General features: G+C 51.2%; 9 protein-coding genes and 1 non-coding gene across 10 annotated transcripts; 7 read left to right on the forward strand and 3 right to left on the reverse strand.

Moving 5' to 3' along the window:
• Positions 1-197: 197 nt before the first annotated feature.
• Positions 198-732, forward strand: APUU_30079S (nuclear transport factor 2 family protein; the record flags this gene model as incomplete). Its single annotated transcript, XM_041701132.1, has 3 exons — positions 198-378; positions 428-648; positions 706-732. 3 exons carry the CDS (start codon positions 198-200, stop codon positions 730-732), a joined length of 429 nt encoding a protein of 142 aa, XP_041554048.1.
• A 679-nt stretch (positions 733-1411) lies between these two features.
• Positions 1412-3511, reverse strand: APUU_30080A (sodium:solute symporter family protein; the record flags this gene model as incomplete). Its single annotated transcript, XM_041701133.1, has 2 exons — positions 1412-2869; positions 2915-3511. 2 exons carry the CDS (start codon positions 3509-3511, stop codon positions 1412-1414), a joined length of 2055 nt encoding a protein of 684 aa, XP_041554049.1.
• Positions 3512-3957: 446 nt separating this feature from the next.
• APUU_30081S (uncharacterized protein) lies at positions 3958-4776 on the forward strand (the record flags this gene model as incomplete). The annotated part of the gene is made up of 2 exons (XM_041701134.1): positions 3958-4085; positions 4143-4776. The coding sequence occupies 2 exons, from the start codon at positions 3958-3960 to the stop codon at positions 4774-4776; spliced, it is 762 nt and encodes a 253-aa protein (XP_041554050.1).
• Positions 4777-4834: 58 nt separating this feature from the next.
• On the reverse strand, positions 4835-6699 carry APUU_30082A (uncharacterized protein; the record flags this gene model as incomplete). The annotated part of the gene is made up of 2 exons (XM_041701135.1): positions 4835-5899; positions 5944-6699. The coding sequence occupies 2 exons, from the start codon at positions 6697-6699 to the stop codon at positions 4835-4837; spliced, it is 1821 nt and encodes a 606-aa protein (XP_041554051.1).
• A 228-nt stretch (positions 6700-6927) lies between these two features.
• APUU_30083S (uncharacterized protein) lies at positions 6928-8999 on the forward strand (the record flags this gene model as incomplete). Its single annotated transcript, XM_041701136.1, has 2 exons — positions 6928-7079; positions 7124-8999. The coding sequence occupies 2 exons, from the start codon at positions 6928-6930 to the stop codon at positions 8997-8999; spliced, it is 2028 nt and encodes a 675-aa protein (XP_041554052.1).
• Positions 9000-9131: 132 nt separating this feature from the next.
• On the forward strand, positions 9132-9203 carry APUU_t30001S. Its single transcript has one exon. It is a non-coding gene; the product is annotated as a tRNA-Gln (tRNA).
• A 791-nt stretch (positions 9204-9994) lies between these two features.
• APUU_30084S (alpha/beta fold hydrolase) lies at positions 9995-10951 on the forward strand (the record flags this gene model as incomplete). Its single annotated transcript, XM_041701137.1, has 1 exon — positions 9995-10951. The coding sequence occupies one exon, from the start codon at positions 9995-9997 to the stop codon at positions 10949-10951; it is 957 nt and encodes a 318-aa protein (XP_041554053.1).
• A 1513-nt stretch (positions 10952-12464) lies between these two features.
• APUU_30085S (Zn(II)2Cys6 transcription factor domain-containing protein) lies at positions 12465-14047 on the forward strand (the record flags this gene model as incomplete). Its single annotated transcript, XM_041701138.1, has 4 exons — positions 12465-12524; positions 12584-13099; positions 13154-13291; positions 13355-14047. 4 exons carry the CDS (start codon positions 12465-12467, stop codon positions 14045-14047), a joined length of 1407 nt encoding a protein of 468 aa, XP_041554054.1.
• Positions 14048-15318: 1271 nt separating this feature from the next.
• Positions 15319-16159, forward strand: APUU_30086S (uncharacterized protein; the record flags this gene model as incomplete). The annotated part of the gene is made up of 2 exons (XM_041701139.1): positions 15319-15550; positions 15642-16159. The coding sequence occupies 2 exons, from the start codon at positions 15319-15321 to the stop codon at positions 16157-16159; spliced, it is 750 nt and encodes a 249-aa protein (XP_041554055.1).
• A 726-nt stretch (positions 16160-16885) lies between these two features.
• Positions 16886-19274, reverse strand: APUU_30087A (putative potassium uptake transporter; the record flags this gene model as incomplete). Its single annotated transcript, XM_041701141.1, has 8 exons — positions 16886-17138; positions 17198-17241; positions 17298-18009; positions 18062-18676; positions 18727-18817; positions 18873-19030; positions 19074-19194; positions 19238-19274. 8 exons carry the CDS (start codon positions 19272-19274, stop codon positions 16886-16888), a joined length of 2031 nt encoding a protein of 676 aa, XP_041554056.1.
• Between the last annotated feature and the right edge of the window lie 618 nt (positions 19275-19892).

A 19892-nucleotide genomic window follows, 5' to 3' on the forward strand; every position in this document is an offset into this window, starting at 1 on the left:
CAGATCTGGTCAAACAAAGAGCAGGGCCCAGCACGTAAGCCACATTCGCCGATCCGCAGTCACATTCTTGGGAATTCATTTGCTGCTGTGTAACCCTTTGTTCCCCTAGTATAAATTCTTCCCATAATCCCCAGTTCTCCGTCTACCGCCTGGTGATTTCCCATTATCAGTCCGTATCCCGAGAATACCGCTCGACCATGTCAACCACCAATGGAAATATATGGGCCGGTGCTGGCTCTCCCGACGCAGTGCAGGTGATAGAGAGGTTCTACACCCTGCTAGACGCCGAAACACCTGAAGCAGCGAAGGAGATGAGTGAGATGTGTACCGAAGACGCAGTGTTTATAACCCCAGGACAGTCATTCAAAGGCCGTCAAGGTAATTGAGCTCCGTCCAGACTACTTAAGACAATGACTAACATAAGAAGAAATATACACCCAACGAATCGGATTCTGGGAGGCATTCCCAGGTATCACACATAAGCCGCTTCGTGTCTATGTTTCGCCCTCCTCGCCGCTGGATGTCGTTGTTATCAACAGCTTCACGTTCCCTACAAAGGATGGGGCGCGTTCCTCGTACACGGCAGCAAATTGGGCCCTTGCTGAAAAGAATGGGGCGTATCTGGTTCAGAAGCTTGAGCTGTTCATGGTGAGCTTATTGAAGTTTTGGAACTGTTCCGGTTCAACTCCTGATAATTGCACACAGAATCCAACCGTGTTTGGCTGGACCTAAGTTCACGGCGCTGTAACCCGGTTTTCGCAGTGTGTGAAATGCGAGAGTAGAAGCACACGAAAGCAGGTCTTCCTCTATCGTACTAGATATCTGTGGGTAGCCAGCTTGCTGCTCAGTTTTCTTCAATTTGGCATGGGACGCAAGTCCTAAGGGCTGGGTTCATGCATGGGCTGTACATACCCTCCCATCACTCAATATTACTAGCAGTGTCCTTCTTTCCTACGTAATTCTGCAGAACATGTGGGTGGGCCCCGCTTTGACACAGCCATGTGCAGTCAACAAACTGGCCCACAGTGTCACACTACATAGAAGATGCATACTTCCTTTTAAATACGCCCTGGCAGAGAATAGCCCGCACCAGCCCGCGCAACCGTGCATATGGAAGGAGGTCATGCGGTTGGCATCAGAGTAAAAAGCAATATAGAGGTCAAGGCGTCCTGTCGCACTCGGTCTACCAGTTTAGGGAAGGCGCGCAGCCATGGTAAATGTACATAAGCATCCACCTGCGCGTTGTTATGAACGTCCCCAGTGCTTTGATTTATCCTATCCTGCTTCCCTCTGTTTCCGTATCTAGTTTCGTTCATTGCGCCTTCCGAGGCGTCGTTTCTGGGCAGTTGTTTAATTGGAGCGGAGGGAGATATTTAGTTTTGAAATGAATGCATAGGTCTAATATGCCAGATCAAACCTTACTCTTTTCCTGTGAGTCTTTTCCCTGATTCTCAAAGACGGCCTGCTCACCCTCCAAACATTCTCTGGGAACCAGTATAGTCTGTCTACTCCTCTCCTTGACCTTCCTCCCTAGGATTCTATTCAGAACCATCTCGATCTCCGTAAGACCCTCCCAGATGGGCAAAACCAAAATAACACCCGCCGCCAGAAACGCCCAGATAAACAAGAAAGCAACCCACCCCGTGAAGAACGGAACAGTGAATACATAACTCGACGCATACATCGGGATTGGCCACAGAATCACCAGCGAGATGGTCAGAAACAGCCCAAGGAAGAGCGAGCGATTCCGCGCTGTAAGGAGGGACTTTTCATTCTCTTCTTCCCTTCTTTGCTCTTGTTCAGCGAGTACGGCTGCGTCTTCGGGGCTATTACCGGATACTGTGACGTGCTCGTCGTCGCCGCGGTGGATTTGCTCATTCAGGATTCGCCAGTCGAAATTATCAGGTTTGAGCAATGTAGCTAGCGGGGTGAGTATCAGCGGCGAACAGAGCGAGACCATATTCCCAGCCACAAGAGGGAGATTCGAGCTAAGCGTCTCGATACTGACGACTCCATGGTGGGTATAGGCAGTGCAGAACCAGGCAATCAGGCCGAAGGTAGAGCACAATGGGGGGACAATAAACGCCGCCAGGGCGGACTGCCTCTTCCACATGATAGTGCATGCCATGGGAACGATAGCACTGTCGACGAAGATCCCGATGGCGGTTATGAGGAAGTCGACGCTGAATCCGCCGTGGTTAAATGCGACTGCGATGGACGAGCAGAAGATAGCAAATCCAACTGTGATGAAGTGGGAAAAGTAGAGGAGCTGTTTACCAGAAGCCTTTGGTTTGATGTACGCCTGGTAGACATTATAGGTCACCAGTGCCGTTGTGGCAACTGTTTCAGAAGACATGGCGCTTGTAACGGCCATGAAGACCATAAGTAGCACAGCAACTGCACCACCATTGCCCATGAGCGATACAGCAGCATATGGCATCGCGAGACCTGAGGCTACTTCATACTCGTTCATTCGGTTGGGAAACGTTGGCCAGCTGGGAAGATGTTCCATGGCTGCAGCGGCGAGGCCGTACGTGCTGGCCAGTACAAATGGGATAGTGAACCACGACAAACCACCGACGATATAGCCCACGGATGTCGTGCGCGGGTCTGCGGCAATCGCCTTCTGGAATAGCTGGCTGTCAACACAGGCGGCGAATCCTGCCCCAATGAATACCAGCCCGATGTATCCGCCTTCCTGCGATCTCATTGTGAGATATTGTCCGTCTGCGTTTCCTGCAACTGGATGGAGTGCTGCGGCTTCTGTTAGGAGCTCCCATACTCGAGCTGGTGAGCCGGTTTGCTCGGAGGTCGTGTAGAAGACGAACAGCGCGATGAGCATAATGACATAGATGATGACGGTGTGGACCTTGGATCATCAGTAAAATTCAGGTCCTTGAATGTGGATGCTCACCCAGTCCGTGATAAAAGTAGCCTTGATCCCGCCCATTAAGGTATAAATAACCACGCCGATAGGCAGCAGATAACAAATCGCATCCCGACTCACACCAGTCATAGACGCAAAGACCGCCGAACCCCCGACAAGGAGATTCACCGTCGTTATGATTTGGTACACACCAGAGTACGTCGTAAAAAGAAGATGAACCGCACTACCATACCGCACTTTGACGACTTGGAGATAAGTCTGCGCATTGGGCGCCTTGCGTTTAAGCTCGACAGCAGCAACAGAAAAAAGCAGAATCTGAACCGACGCAGCAGCAGCGTACCAGAACGGACCGGACACTCCATACCGATAGCCGTAGGTCGTGCTGGTGAGGAGCGTGGTCGCAATTGTCCAGGACGAAACTACCGCAGAGGCAGTCAAGCCTGCCTTGACGGAGTGTTTAGCAGTCATGAACATCTCCGAGTCTTGAATTTCATTCATATAGGTACTCAGTAACCAGGACGTGAGCGACATCCCGATGGCAAAAACTGCACCAACGCCGACGACGATGCCGTAGCCCACGGCCTGGGACAGGGGGGCTGGGCTTTGGAAGACGTTCTCTGGCATTTTCAATCAGGTAGAAGCAATAAATATAACATCCCGAGCAGGGAACAAAGACAGATATAAGACATTCCATGTCCAAACCAAACGAGATCCATTCATTCTAGGTTCACTAGCCGCACGATGATAAGGCAGGATGCTATCAACGCCTACCCAGTATCCACCCTATCACTTCACAGACAAAGACAGACAAGTGGATCTGAATCCTTATCCTGGGGGAGGATGCATGATTGACTCCAACTGCAACGATATCTCACCAATCTGCAGCCTCCAGCGTGTCGGTTCCGAGGGTCTATCCCGTATCAGAGCGGGGAAGTGAGGAGATAGGGCGTTGGAGTATTTGATAGATAGCCCAGGTATCTACAAAGGCTGACTCTTTGAATATTCTATAAAACATTCTACTTAACAACAGTACACCTCCTCATTTACTTATCAAGAACACAACTGCGGAAATGGCACCAACCGCACGAAAAGCATTGATCAACGTAGACATGGGAGAGGCCTATGGCAACTACATCTGCGGTCCGGATAAAGAACTCCTCCCCATGATCGACCACGCCAACATCGCCTGTGGTTTCCAGTAAGCATTCCTCACTTTGTGTCCGAAAATGGTGTATGTGTTATACTAACTGAACAGCGCCGGCGACCCCCTCATCATGGCAGAAACCGTCGCACTCTGCAAAGCCCACGGCGTCAAGATCGGCGCCCACCCCGGCCTCCCCGACGTCCAAGGCTTCGGTCGACGCGAGATGAAGCTCACCCCGGAAGAGCACACAGCAAATATTATATACCAAGTCGGGGCTCTCAAGGCATTCCTCGACCGCGAGGGCGTGGAGATGCACCACGTCAAGCCGCACGGGATCCTGTACGGGATGATGGTCAGGGACATTGAGGTATCCCGGGCCGTCTGGGCGGGCGTTCCAAAGGGGATGCGGGTGTTTGGACTTGCTGGGACGTATATGGAGAGTACAGCGCAAGAAGCCGGGCTGGAGTTCTGGGCGGAGTACTTTGGGGATGTTAATTATCGAGAGGATGGGACGTTGATTGTGGATCGGAAGAAGAAGCCGTGGAAGACAGAGGATGTTAGGAAGCATGTTAGCAAGCAGCTGTATGAGAGTCGCGTTGTTGCTGTTACTGGTACGGAGGTTGATCTACCTGTGAAGGACTTTCCCATATCGATTTGCTGTCACTCGGACTCGCCTGGCTGCGTGGAGATTGTGAAGGCGACGAGGGAGGTAGCGGATCTGTTCAACAGTGAAAAGGGATTCTAGTAAAGAACATAGTTCCAGTGAGTTTATATCCACAACTATACTCAAGCAAAGAGTATATCTACAACCGCGCAGTACTCGACAACCCCTTCACAACCTCAGCACCAGCGCGCTCACCACTCTCAATTGCCCCCTCCATATACCCCTTCCACCTCACTGCCGTCTCCGTTCCAGCGAAATGCAGATTCCCAGCTGGCTCTCTAACAGCGCCACCAACAGTATCAAGCACGCCAGGCGTCAGCGCAATACACGGACATCCCCATCCGGAGTACGCATCATTCACCCATTCGTAGGTAACCATATCCACAAACCCACTCGCTGCTTCAGTCTCAGCTTCAAACAGCTTCCCAATCTGATGCACGAGCGCTCTTTCCCGTTGTCCGGTTGGAAGGGCTGCCCAGGCACGACCTGGGTCGCCGGACATGAAGCAGGTCAGCACGTATTTCTTGTCAGGCAGACTACTTGTATCGCGAATTACTGATGCCGGTCCGGTGAATGACTGGATAAGCCCGCAGTAACCCTTTTCAACCCAGAATGGCCTGCGGAAGATCATCATAGCTTTAGTGTAGTAGCCATATGTTGACGACTCAGCCCACAACTGCTTTGGGGCCGGCAGCTTTGGCGAGAAAGAGATGGTGTTAAGAACAGGACTGGGAACTGTAACTATTGCCTTTCGCGCTCGCAGTGTCTTTTGATCAGCCGTGACAACTTCAACACCTGAAGATCCTTCCTGTGAGATACTGCTAACGGGACTGGATAGTCGAACACTATCCTTAGGGAGAGACTCCGCAATCCCTATAGCAATACTTTGCATACCCTGGCGTATACGCAGATGCTGCCCTCCACCCTCTCGATCAGATCGCATCTGCAGTAACCCACCGCCGGACTTGCAGTACGTGAGGAAATACAGGGCCGAAATATCCCGTGGATCCTGCCCCAGCATGGCTCTTGTCCAAACAGTAGCTGTTGCGAGACTCTCTGTACTGGCTTCGCGAGAACGCAGGTACGCTTCGAAAGTCATTGAGTCCCACTCTGTATTCTGGGGCCTGGCAGGGTCCAGAGTGTGGCAATCTGCCTCGATCATGTCGCGGATTCGGGCGACGTCTTGCGCAGTTGCAGCATTGAACTTTGCCATGTTAGCCGGGTCCTCTACGAGCGTTGCAGACGTACCTTGGGTAGGTCACCGTAAGTAAAGGTGGAACAATCACCACTTGCATCCTGCAAGACGCACAGGCCGGTGGTATTCTGCTCCAGAATCTCGGCCCCGAATTCCTTAGCCAGATTGTAAACCTTGGACTGGTTGACGCCGTTCATCCACGCTGCTCCCAGGTCAACAATCGCATTCTCGTCTCCAGGAACAGCCTGTGACCAGGTCTTGCCGCCAACGCGGTCTCTTGCTTCCAAGATAATGAAGGACAAGCCCGCTCGTTGGAGCTCCGAAGCAGCGCTGAGACCGGCCAGTCCAGCGCCGACTATAATCACATCGACGTCTTCTCGGCGGGTTGTGCCAGTCAATAGACGGGGTACCTGGGCAGGAACTGGGCGAGTGACAACAGCATCGACCTCAAATAACCATCCTGGAGCGGCCAGCTGCTGAACCGGCACAAGCGTGATAGCTGGACGATGTCCACCTAGAAACCTCTGGATATGTCTTGTATGAAGACGTCGGTTTGGATCATAGTTCACGATATACACTGTGAGTTTGAGGATGTCCTTAACAGACGCCCCGGCAACGATCAGGATCTTGCGAAGGTTCAGGAGGGCCAGGTGGATTTGGGACTCGTAGTCTGCCGGTACTGTGCCATTTGCTGTACTCCCTGGCTGGCCGGCGATATGAATTACTTGGGAGTTTTGTGGTGCTATTGTTGCCGGTGCATAGTAGGCTGTTGTGGTGTTGACGAGGTCGAGTGTTTCAATGCGCGTCATGATAATTAATAACTGGAATTTAATTCTGCACTTGATGCAAGACACTTCCATTTATAATTCTGCATTCCAGTCGGCTCCAACAGCAGTCATACCAACAGCATACGAAATGTAATGAAGTATCATGCAGCGAATAACAATCACTTCCGATACTCCAACAGACCCGCCTTTCGGAGCCGAACTCTTTATCTCTTGCTCCATCTTGCATCTTCCACTACACTGTTACTCCCAATGGATTCACCGTATGAACCCCCCAGTACGCGTCGGAAGCGACAGCAGCGAAAAGCCTGCGATCTCTGTCGCCGCCGCAAAGTCCGCTGCGATATCGACGAACAGCCTGGAAATACGTGCTCCGTCTGCGATAGATCGGGGCTCGAGTGCCGGTATGTCTAGCTCAATCATAAACGGTCCTATACTGACATTCTAGATCAACCACTCAATGGGCAAAGCCAAATCGTCCAGCGACCCATGCCCGGCGATATAGCCATCGGACCGCTCAGCCGGAGACAAGCAGGGACGTTGTCACCCATGTAGACGAGGATCTCGATGGGTTCGATGTCGACAAAGACCGACAGATTCCTGACGGAGCGACGTCACCGTCGTCTCCCTCGTTAGTCTCTCATCACTCATCCCAGAAAGAAGACTTTGCGCGGAGAGGTCTCTCGCGGTTCTTCAAGCACGGAATCAACGCGGCTGCATGGGGAGTATTCGACTCCCTAAACTACCTGCGCATCGCATATGTCGGCACGGCCGTGTCCAATCTCGTCCATCTGGTCCAGCTGCATCGAGCATCACGGCGCGACCTAGCACTATCCACAATACCCAGCATCGATAACCCCGTCGAGGATATCAGCATCCACAGCGACGAGACCACAAGGGTAGTTCACTACCCGTATCCACCCATTCGACCTAAGAATAGGTGGAAGCCAGGGCCGGAAGTATGGAATGGCATGACGACGCAGGATCTTTCAGCCGATGTCTCATCGTTTCCAGCGCAGGAAGTCCGCGATGCGCTCGTTGCGGCCTACTTTGAGCACGTCCACCCGTTTCATCCGGTGATATCCAAGCCAGAGTTCATGGCCAGCTACAAATCCCAGGATAACCCGCCGCCTTTACTTTTATTCCAGGCGGTGCTTATTGCTGGAGCTCATGCTTGTTCGCATCCTCTAGTCGCCAATGCCCGCCACGCTGTCAAAACCACCCTCTTTCGGCGAGCCAGCATGCTATTCCACATGCGCCACGAAACAGACCGCGTCTTCCTCATGCAAGCAGCTGTCCTCTTCACACGACACATCGGAGACGGCGACACCATAGCAGGCGGCCCATGGTACTGGGGTGGCATCGCAGTGCGCATCGGCTGCGGCCTCGGCATGCACAGGCAAAGTCCAACCCTCCCGCCAAAAGAAACAGCGCAGTATCGACGCTGCTGGTGGTCAGCCTTCATCTGCGAGGTGTTCTCGTCTCTCGAAACCGGCCGGCCCTGCGCTGTTCGTGCTGAAGATATGGACCAGCTTACGCTCTCCCCGGACGACATGACAGACACGCCGGGGCAGCCACCGCTGGACCCAGCCCTGCGTCACGACTTTATAGCACGCATGGTCGACCTCGCCTATATCGGCCTAGATATCCTCGCCCTCAACGAACCAGCAAGACAACACATCATCGACGTCCAGAGCATCGACACCCGTCTCTGCCAATGGGCCTTACAATCCAACGTCCCACCCCCCTACACATCCAACGATCCAGATCAAGAAAAGGAAAAAGAGTCAGAAACAGACCCCTGGCCCTCCCACCTCCAAATGCACTACAACCTCCTCCTCCTACACCTCCACCGCAACTTCTCCTCAAATCCCTCCAGCCAAACCATCTGCAGCACCGCCGCGCGCGCCATAATCCGCACCTTCGAAACCCTAACCACCCTCTCCAGCCTCCCCCAATGCCACTTCACAGCCATCAGCGCCCTAACAGCATGCGGGATCCAACTCTCACACGAGATCCAGTCCGCGATCGCAAGCCAGACTTTCCTGGTCGCGATCCACGCCCTCGAGTACCTTGCGCGTTTACTGCGGCCGGCTAATTTACTAGCAGGGTACTGGCCGAATGCAGAGGCCGTGCATAGCGTGTTCCAGGAGATATACACCGAGTATAAAAGCTACGTCGCGCAGGGACTGCAGGGCGAGCCGGTGGTTGTGTCGGATGTGCAGCCGGACTGGTATCGTCTGCTTGCGGGGCAGTCTGTACAGCCTGTTCCGGGTACGGGGATCGGGAGGGAGTGGGAGTGGTTGAATATCGGGGGGGTGTAACAAGATAGTTATATAGTTACAGGTAGAATAATCCGAAGATATATGTGCTATTTCATAGTGGTCAAGAAATTAAGGTGACGTGCAGTGTCTTTGTGTGATCAAGGCTAAACTGGGGCGGGAAATTCAGCAACCGGTCCTATGATGTAGAGGTTATCATGCCAGATTTTGATTCTGGATACCCGCGTTCGAATCGCGGTAGGACCTCATTTCTTTCGTTTTTGTCCAATTCTTTTTTCACCAACGTTGTTTCTCTTGCTTTTTTATAATTCCAGAATAATATATTTACTGTGGATTAATTAGGGTTAAGTTGTTTTTCGCACTGCGCAGGTTACTCAATTGTGTGGCTATTTTGTTTCATATATATATTTCCGCTTCTGCTTCAACTGTCAGCCCACTTTTACCGCTAATAGTCACTTTGTGCGAGAATCATCTTACTATAATACCTTAACAGAAAGGTCCGGCTTGCCACGTCAGGGGGGTGATGTGGCTTGTCGCCGCGCCGGATGGCCGAGTGAAGTCTGTCGGACGGGCTCTTCTGAACCTTTACTAGGCTTTTATCCGAGTCTGTCTGCATCGGTCATAATTTTTCGGCCAGTACCATTGCAGCTGCGTCTCTATAGTGCAAATCGGATCTCGCACAACTAGCCTTTTATAGACTAGCTACTTACCGTTCAGTGTCTACGGAGATAAGGCGGGCTTTAGGAACAATCTGTCCGACCGGATCTACTTGTCGGATATTCCAAAAGTTTTCGGGGTGTCTGTATAGAAGACATAACTAAGGGTCGATTAGTCGATCTTTAATCAGTCTATAATCAATTTACAATCGTTAATAGGGGACACTTATAGACTTGTTGATCGCACCTAGGATCTTGGGCATTACAGTGATCGCCACTGGTCTGTATCACTTTTCAGAGCGCCTTATTCGCATCCCGATATATGTTGAGCAACGGCTACCTACTTTCTTTGGCCTTCCATTATTACTCAAGTCCACAATCATGACCAACTACGACTTCATCGCCCTTGCTACCAAGCCTTCCGCAAAGATCTGCTACAGCTTCCACCCACCGGTCGGCACAACGAAGTCCGTGCTCGTTGTCTTCGTGAATGGACTCGGGCTGCCCCAGACCTCATGGGAGGGCGTCATCGCCCGCTTGCACGACCGACCTCCCGTCACGGGCCTCCCCGCTATGATGACTTACGATCGGTATGGCCAGGGCCAAACAACTGACCGCGATCCCGCGGATGCCGATGCCGCCGACCCTATGCACGGGCACGACTGTGTCGCCGTAATCCGCGATCTTCGGCAACTGCTCCTCCAGATCACCTCGGAAAAGTTGGGTGTCTGTAAAATCGATGACGTCCAGCTTGTGTTCGTCTGTAATTCCATCGGTGGTGCGCTGGCGCGACTCTACGCACAGGAGTATACGGGCACCGTGAGCGGACTCGTCCTGCTGGACAGCGTCCTGGCCAACTCGGATTTCGTGTCCATCTACCCGGACCCGGATGCCCCGGACTTCGATGTAAGTACCCTTCCCGCCGGAGCGACCGCCAATGCCATTCGTGAGGCGCGGGCATATATGCAGTACGTCTTCCACCCGATCAATGGCAGCAAGGAAGGCCTCAGCCGAAAGAACCTGATCCAACTCCTACCCGACAGCGATGGTCCCCAGCTCCAAGGCCCTGGCGGACGGGGACCTTGGGTCACCGTCGTTGGTCACGAGTTTGAGGCATTCGAGGGCGAGTTTGAGCGCATGGGAGGAGCGTCCCCGCTTCTCACTCGTGTATATATGAATCCTTACTGGCAGCGATTCAATGAGGGACTGGCCAAGATCACCGAACCAGAGCGGAGCAAGGGTCCATTGCAAGCCCCGGGATCAGGGCATTTCGTCCAAAAGGATAACCCGGGGCTCGTCGAGGATGAACTGCGGGAAATCCTTGAAAAGATTCTGTGAGTGCTGGGTCATGAGGTGGCAATCCCGGTAGAATATCTACCTAGATCCTGTAGAATCCTGATGATGAGGATGATTTTGTAAGTAGAGCGCTCGTTCCTATTTTGTCGGTAGTAGTGCTGCATACCGCTCCGCACGAACCGAATCGAATCGAACTTTTATGCTGAATATCACGGTGGACAAGGCTTATGGCGGGGAGTCGGGGACTACCAAGAGATATGTAAATTAATGAGGAGCCCCACCAAAAAAAAGAACTAATGAGCAGTAATCTTTTTATTCAATATCAATAGCCCTCCGGCACCTTTTCCTGTATTCAAGATAGTGTTTAAGGAACCGTCGTATCTACTTATAACTCGCGGAGGTGCCGCAGGGCTTGATTAACGAAGAATATCTGGGTATTTTAGATTCTCACGGCCAAATCGCAACCCTCAAAAAAACAGATTCGGCCGGCTATCTTTGACAAGTCCATGCTTCACAGCATTACCACTTTAGTGCCTCTGTCTCACGGGTGCATCCGAGACATATTTCTAAACGACGAGCATTGGGAACGGCTACAGGTAGAATATGGGCCAATTATTCATGAACCACAAAGTTGATGCGAATATATCCCCTGAGAATAACGTTATTGTAGAACAAATATGATAACAAAAAGCATGAGGCGCATCGGTTTACCCACAATGATTGGGGGTTAGTTACATAGTAGTGATAGATAAGCCGATAAGTGGATAACAAACCATCACCCCTTAACATATTTGCAGTAGCTCCCTTCTCATCCCTGAGGTCTACGTGTTCGGCTTGCAACAAATAGAGGCCTCGACACCCCTCGGACTTAACTATAATTGAGCCTGGCTTCGCCCTATCTTTGTTTTGAGCTGGGCCTGGTTTGCCTTTTCCGCGCTCATCAAAAGATTGGCCAAAACATTCCCCCAAGAAAATATGCCCAATAAAATATGCCTGCCTGGATTGATGGAAATCCTGTCGTTTCGGGGAGCTCGCAGTTGGCGCAGGCAGGGCTGTGACCAGAGCCGCGATTTTCTGATACAAAAAGCAAAATATCTCGGAGTTTAAGTGTTGTCGACCTCTGGGATATTCAATGTTGATTGCGCTAACCCTTCATATTTTTTACCTACATGTATCTATGGTCTTTCAACTGGCGCGAAAATGCACAGGCGGGATGGATACACTGACATATAATGAACCACGAGGTCCCCTGTGCGCTCCAAGTTACCAAATAGTCTGTCGGAGGTAGCGCGGCTTACGCGCTTGCAGGTGAGACGGTATAGATTGCATAATTAGCCTGACTGCACAGGCAATGTCATCGAGCCCCTTATGTAAGAATGGGGGCGAACCTCAGAGTCCGCGAATGCGCCCGACATCATGCTTTGCAATTCACCTCATACAGAGGTATGTTTGAATTCTCCGTCGCACCCAAGGAAGATGCAGATGTTGAACTCAGTCAGAAGTTCTATGTCTGAACCCGAACCCGCCCTAAGGTACCGGATAGTGTATTGATGCAATGGTCGGTCTTCCCTATTCATCCGCAGGCTGCGTTAATTGCAGGAAACGCAAAATAAAAGTGAGTCAACCGCTCGGCATTGGGCTACACACAGAGAAAACACTCACCACCTTATTCAGTGTGACTCGCAGAAGCCAGTATGCGCCAAATGCTTGAAAAGAGGAATCCTCTGCCTGGGCTTTGATAAGGACCGGAAATTTCTCCACCATGAAATGCGCTCTCAAGTAACGCGGAGTGGTGAGGTGAAACGACCAGTCCGTCGGCTTGTTTGGTATCTAAAACCTCTCTCTCTACCATCCTTCTGTGACATGAGCGGCGAGGTTCGCACTCAGCTATTCTCAGCCTTCATGGACAATTTCTTTGCCCCGAACGCGAACATAAACGGCAAGGACGATAGTCTGTTCTTTCTTATGGCTAATTTTCCTACGCTAGCCGGAGAATCCGAACTGTTGGATCGATCCGTAATCGCACTAGCTTTTTCTTTCCTAGCCATCAAGTCAAATGACAAAAACTTGGCTCGTCAAGGCCTGGAAGTCTACAACAGTGCGCTTAACGCAATGAACCGAGCATTGCGAAGGAAGTCTGGATCGTGGCCCCACATGCTTTACGCATCAATCATATTCCATACATATGAGGTATGCTTCCACGCCATGGAACGCGACAAGTTACTAAGAATTCTCATCGATAAGACCCTTTATTATGGTGACGATGCGCCACGAAGCTTGTTTACCCACATACAAGGCGCCAGTGCTATTTTAAAAAGTTACAGCTTCAGCGATACCAATAGCCTTACTTTGGCCATGCTAAAGCGACATAAGTGGGCGGTGGTAAATACATGAACTTCTCACTAAAATTGTTGAAAAGCTTTTGCTAACTTGAACTTCATTCAGGCGTACTGCACCCTTAACACAGAATACGGATTAGAGACAGACTGGGAGTGTCTGACTCTAGGGAAAGAGGAATGCCCTCTAGATGAGCTTTTTAAAATCATTGGGTACTGCGCCGCCCTACGAAGAGACCTGGTCAGTGCTTCCCGGCTCAACAGCCCTGAACAAGAACCGACTCTCCAATCAATATTACAACGTCTTCTCGATATCCAAAGAGTCCAAGCAGGCTGGGAGCGTCTGCATAGTGACTCCTTATCGCCTCACCGCAGAGGCCAGGCTATGCTAGATTCTGAATCTTCAGGGGAAGACGTTGGCCTTGACCCCTATGAATTCAAAGACTTGTGCACGGCCAAATTATATGTTCTTTCCAGGATTGCTTCAACAGTAAGACACCGTTTGATCTATCAAACTGAGAAATTACTGCATGGATACTCTGATCCCACAAGTATGCATTTTTCTGCCGATGAAATCTGTCGATCTGTTGTTTATTGCATGCGACCAGAAAGACAGATGTCAGTGGGGCATATGGCCCTATTTGCAGTCTCCCAGGCATCCAAAGCGTACATCACTTGCCGAGACCTGAGAATGTTTGAATGGTGCCAATGTATCTACTCAACTATCCAGGCTCGTGGAATTGGCCTCGCATCCCGCGTGGGCAAGGAGGATTGGACGCTCTGGCGTACGGCTGCAAATTAATCATGGAGGTGGAGCTTTAGCAATACAGTGACTTCAAATGTCAACATCGACCTCTGCGTAAGTTAGTCTGAAAGGGTGGGAGGAAGCCATATTTAAGCTCTTAGGTATTGAAAGGACAAATAACAACTCTCGACTAAACCATTCGTTGAACGCCGTGCAATGATTGAGTTTATAACAAAATTTGTGCATTCTATTATGGGACCAAGTCCCATTGGCTTCGCTGACAACGAGTCTGGGTCTCTTCATCCGCTCACAAGTCAATCGGGAGTCAAGGCCGATGAGCTATCGGTAACGCCATCCGTGGCAGTGAAAATACCTTCAGACTTGTGGGCATCGGTATTATTTGCAAACTTCTTCTCCAAATCCCTGGACTTGTTCTCTGGCTTTCTCTCGTTCTGCGTGTTTAAGGGGCCATTTGGCTTTAAAGCCCCCGATTCGATAGCTTTCTCAGGCAAAAGCCGAGTATTTTGCACTATCCAACTGCCACTCAGTCAGAGGCTCTGTACTCTCGACTATAGATCTATTGACCCAGACCGAGGCCGCCATCGAGTAGTGAACGAGCATAGCCCTAGGCATTCGAAATAGATACTGCGACTGAACGACGGAGGCAAGCTGGGGTTCGTGCTTACGGAGATGGAGGCAGGGAAACTTTGAACCAGGATCTTCGGCTTATTTAGATAGACCCCGCGACCACCATTTGGGCCTACACAGGAGCTTGTGTGTCGATGCACCATCTAATATGGTATCTGATTGGTAGACGGAAGATGGACCTGGCTCAAGAGAATAGATTGGAATTAAAACTGCCACCGCCTCTGCCTCGCACCCCGGCTGTGGTGTGGCAAAGAAATGTTCGCCTGTCGGAGGCGGAGCAATTACAATGGTTAATATATCGGTATCACTATCCGTAGTCTAAGAGAGGTTAGTTGTGCGCACTTGGCCCACTTATGCTTACTGTAGATTAACTATAGCCTATTAGGGCTACGAATCTCCATCCTTGCTCGATACCCTCTGATCCGTTTTTTCCGGCGGTTGTGTTCGACCATTCCGTTAACAACAATATTTTTGTCAGACGGTTGGTCATCCGCGCTGCTAGAGGCTTGCCTGACTAGGCTCACTTATGGTCTGCTTCGCTCAGCCTCTCAGCCCGTGCCTTTATCTCGCTGAGGTCCTGCGTCCCCCCGACGATGTTTTCTTCTCGTCTCCTAAGCGCCCCTTTCGCGTCAACGCAGCAACCACCATAATTCGAACTCTCTTGATGGCGAAAATTCAAAATGGTGGCCTCATGCTACAATGAAGATCAACTGCCGGACCTTAATCGAGTCCCATGCTCGCAGGACGGCGATCCCACCCAATGTTGCAAAGAGGGCGAGTACTGCTCAAGCAACGGCCTCTGCGTTAAAAAAGACGGCGACGATGTGACATACTGGCAGGAAACTTGCAGTGACCCTGACTGGATCCATGGCAATGTCACGACGTGTCCGACGCAGTGTATGAATATCAATAGTATGTGACAATACACAGACCTACCCAATTCCTCTTCCTTCTTTCCCATACCAAAGTTCTGTTGACCTAACATGCTTCTTCTCCAACACAGATGGCGGAAACGGCGTCACTTATTGCAAGAACTCGACATGGTGTTGTTATGGATACTCTGGGTGCAACTGCACCGACTCGACACAGGTCTTCTCGATGGACCCCGTCAGCATCGTAGCGACCGCTAGCAGCTTCACTGCCACTTCCACCTCTACATCCACCTCAAGCAACGCAACAACTTCCTCTTCATCGTCCACCAGTTCCTCAGACAACAGCAGTGGATCCTCCAGCTCCAGACACCTCGGCGTCGGGCTCGGCGTGGGTTTAGGCGTGGGCATACCTCTCGTCCTGGGTGCGATTGCAGCATTCTGGTTCTTCCGCCGGCGAAAATCTCAGGGAGCAGCAGCACCCGCAGATACAAGTGCCGCGGCGGTGCAAGAGCATCACCAGCTGGGGCAAATGGATAAGAGAATCGCGCAGGAGGTCGCTCATGCGCAGTATGGGAGTCAGGCACACCCGGCGGCGCTGCTCGCGAAAACAATGGGGCCGTCAGATGGTAACCCGGTTGAACTTCAATAGACGCGATTTGTGAAAAATGCGAGTGTATTTGTGGCATGTTCACTGACTTGATTTATTTCAATATGCGAGGGGAATTGTTTTTATATATCGGTGTCCATAGCTTTTGTAATGCCTGTTTTAATTGAATACTGTACAAACCCGGGACGGGTTGCAGTATCTGTCCAAGTGATAATTGAATGTATTCATTACTCTTCAGTGTTCGTGGGTAGTCTTTCCCATTTCTGTCGTTGGTGGTGAAGGTATAACGTAATTCCCAAGCCAGCCGCTCACCCCCCCCACTGAAGTCAACGCGTATAGGCCATGCAAATATTTCATGCTATTAAAAGCACGTCAATCACCTTAAAACTTGATAGAGCATGAGGGCTAAGTCTAATTAGTAATTCTGGCTTTGAAATAGGATAAAATTCTAAATATTTATTAAGTAATGGCTATGTATAACATTCCTTCTATACTCTGTAACTTCAAGAATACTAATATCGTGCAGAATATTATACTAATAACTATAAGTCAATTAGTCGGGCGGATTTCTATAACTACTACATGCATCTAATATCCCTCTTTGCCTTCTGATATAGAAAACAGCCATCGCTCGCTACATTACTTCGCATGACACACACAAAATATCAAAACGCGAGGCTCACTGTCAACTTTGAAGAACAGAACTATGATATCTAAACCTCTACTCTAGATTACGTCCAGCCACCCCTCCCTACAACTTTAAACAGGTCAAGTCGTATACGTGGCCTTCAACTTGGACAAAGTCGGGTATCCCTGAATCTTCCTCCGGGTCTCCGCCTCCTCACCCTCCGTGTCCAGTCTCTCCGTAGGAAGCACAATAGCGCGATCCAGCTGGTACGGCAGACTCCGATGGCGGCCGCGGATCATCATCGCGCAGATCACCAGCTTGCTGAAGGTTGTGAACTGCCCGCTGAGCGAGGTGCTTACTGTTGGGTAGCCGAGGCTGAGGCCGACGTTGCCGCTGGAGAAGAAAGACTTGTTAGATTGTGTAGGAGAGCGAATGGAAGACATAAGACATACTAGGCTGAGACGACCTCGAAGAAAAGAGGGAAGACGGCAAAGGCCTATAGACTGGGTGTTATCATTCCAGTTATAGCCGTCATCTAGGGAAAGAACATACCGGCTCAGCAGGATCCATAATACGATCCGACTCTGCGATGCAGATACAGAAGATCCCCAAGAAGATATACCAGAGATCAAAGGTGAGCTGGTTGCGGATATGCGTGAGGACGTAGGATCTGCTGTCATCGTTGATCTCGCCGCTGGTGTGGTAGAGACCTAGCGCTTGGCTCTCGTACGTGTTGGAGGCCCGGATGCTAATAGCGATGGGATAGATGGCGATGTACATCATAACCAGGAGGCTGAACTGCACGGCGGGGCTGACGTTGGCCAGATTGAAGCTGCTGGTGCCAGTGTGGCGGGCGGAGGCGGATTGGAAGATGGCTGCGGCGAGACGGGGGCCACCGGGGAGTTTGTTGACTTCGGTGTTGTCGAGGTCGAGGACGACGATGAAAATGATGTCGACGACGTTCATGACAAATAGAATGCCAAAGAGGATCCAGGTGGGCTTGCTGGGGAAGAGGAGGGTGTAGCAGCGTCGGGGATGTTTGAGGAGAAACCCTAGCGGCTCGCGCAGAGACGACGTGCGCGGGCAGACTTTGGACATGATCCAAATAACAAGGCGCAGCATGCAAGGGTAGAATGTATGGCCCGCATAGGCAAGAAAGCTCATCAAGATCATGGGCCACACTGCGTCCTGGAAGGTGATCATGGAGTCAGGGGTGAGGGTAAAGCCCAGATTGTCCACCATTGTCTGAGCCGAGTAGAAGGCCCTAAACACTGATTAGCAGAGCTGGTAAAAGCAAACCATGTCGCCAGACTCACCACCAGACACTGTTCTGCCCGCACTCGCGGAGATAGTCGCGGTACTTGGGGTCCGCATGGCGAATCCACGGCAGCAAGCAGACCACGCCAAAGACATGGAGGCCGAAGAAGTAGCCGGTGGTAATCTTTAGCAGCAGCTTCAAGGCGCGATATTCAAGACCACCAAGCATTTCGCGATCCTGTGCGCTTAGATTGCGAAAGTTCGAGTTCCGACTCACGGTTGCCTGTGAGGACAGCTCCGGTAGTGCCAGCTGCTTGGAGAGCGGCTCTTCCTGTGGCTGGGCGACGATTTCTCGCTTGGTGCTACTGGCCGTTGGGCCAAGGGTGAACAACGACGAGGCAATGTTTGAGATGGAGAGATCGTGGGATAGTTGGCGTGTCATCTGGCGCTGGCGGACACTCCCTGTAACAGTGCTGCTGGCAACGCTTTGACTATCGCTTGTTCGTGCCTGTCCGAGAGCCAGGTCGCTGCCTTCAAAGTCTACTTCCTCGATACGGCGCCCCTGATCAAGCTCTCGTGGAGAGGGGATGTATAGTGCCTTGTTCTCATGGCTGCGGGCAGGGTCAGGGCCGAAGGTGATGCTCGTGTGGCGCTGTACGTTGTTTGAGGGGGCACTGGCAGGTGTAAGCGACATGGAAACTTCCAGCGATCGGGTCAAGCATACTTTGCTTCTGGGGACTTGTCCTCTGCTGCAGCCTGAACGGGCGCAGCCTCAGCATCTGCCTGTCTATTTCTTGCAGGCCGCAGCGTGATTGCTGAGAGTTAATACAGAGTCAGCTCAGCTTAGTCGCGATGAGACGCACAACATACCAGCTTCCTTCAGACGCTTCTCAAACCAATGCAGCCGCTTCTCAAACCAATGCAGCCGCACGACCACAACGAGGATATTGATGAACCCGAGGTTGGTGAGAATGGGGATGAAGTATATGTAGAGCTGCTGGTACGTCTTAAGGTCCTTGACATCAACCCTGCGGTGGTCAGCGAGCGTCAGCAGACAAGAGGACGACGTACGTGTTGAGCCCGGACTCAGTAGACGCACTAGCGCCGAAGAAATAGGAATCTATCGCGCTGAGGTTTCCATATGGGTAGAGCACAATCAGGCCCAGGATGCCCATGGAAATAATGTAAGCATCTGCCCGTGTTAGCTTCGTTGAGGACTGAGGGGGGCAACGCACAGTGCACGTTGATGAAGTTGAGCGACGGCGTCCACATGGCTAACTACGCTCTGGTTTGCCTGGTAAATGTCGCAGAGGAGCGGCCGATGCAGCTTTATGGGTTCCGGGAGAGAGAGAGAATGCATGTGGGATGCTGGCTCTTATCGGTTGCGGTGTGGCTTCCGCACATGGCCTACTTTCTGCATTGACTGGAGCTGTCTTCCGCATGAAGAGGGCGGGATTGGCAGAGCAATTCCCGCATAGAACCAAGGTTTGGGCTCCCAACCAAACAGCTTCGTGTTTGGTTCTTGCCAAGAAGACAGTAACCCTATCTCGCGGACACAGAAAATCATTACAAACAGAATTACTCAGGTGTTGCTATTACTAAATGTACTTCTATCTAGACTAGGATTATTCAGATTTAGTACTCTAGCATAGAATGGCAGTCTACACTCTGCCTATCTACTAAATAATGCCTGCAATGAGCAACGGGATGCGCAATTAATCCACCCAATGGATGGCCCAGTGGCGATATATCTGCTGCGCCACACACCACTAGAAGGTGACCGAGTAAATTATCCGTCATAGGTTGGGCTGCTGACCTCGGAGATGTGGGTGTATATATATGCTCCTGGATTATGCAGTCGCTGTCATGCTCTTGTCTCCTGCTTACATC

The sequence above is a fragment of the Aspergillus puulaauensis genome, chromosome 3 (assembly GCF_016861865.1).
Source record: "Aspergillus puulaauensis MK2 DNA, chromosome 3, nearly complete sequence".
NCBI lineage: Eukaryota > Fungi > Ascomycota > Eurotiomycetes > Eurotiales > Aspergillaceae > Aspergillus > Aspergillus puulaauensis.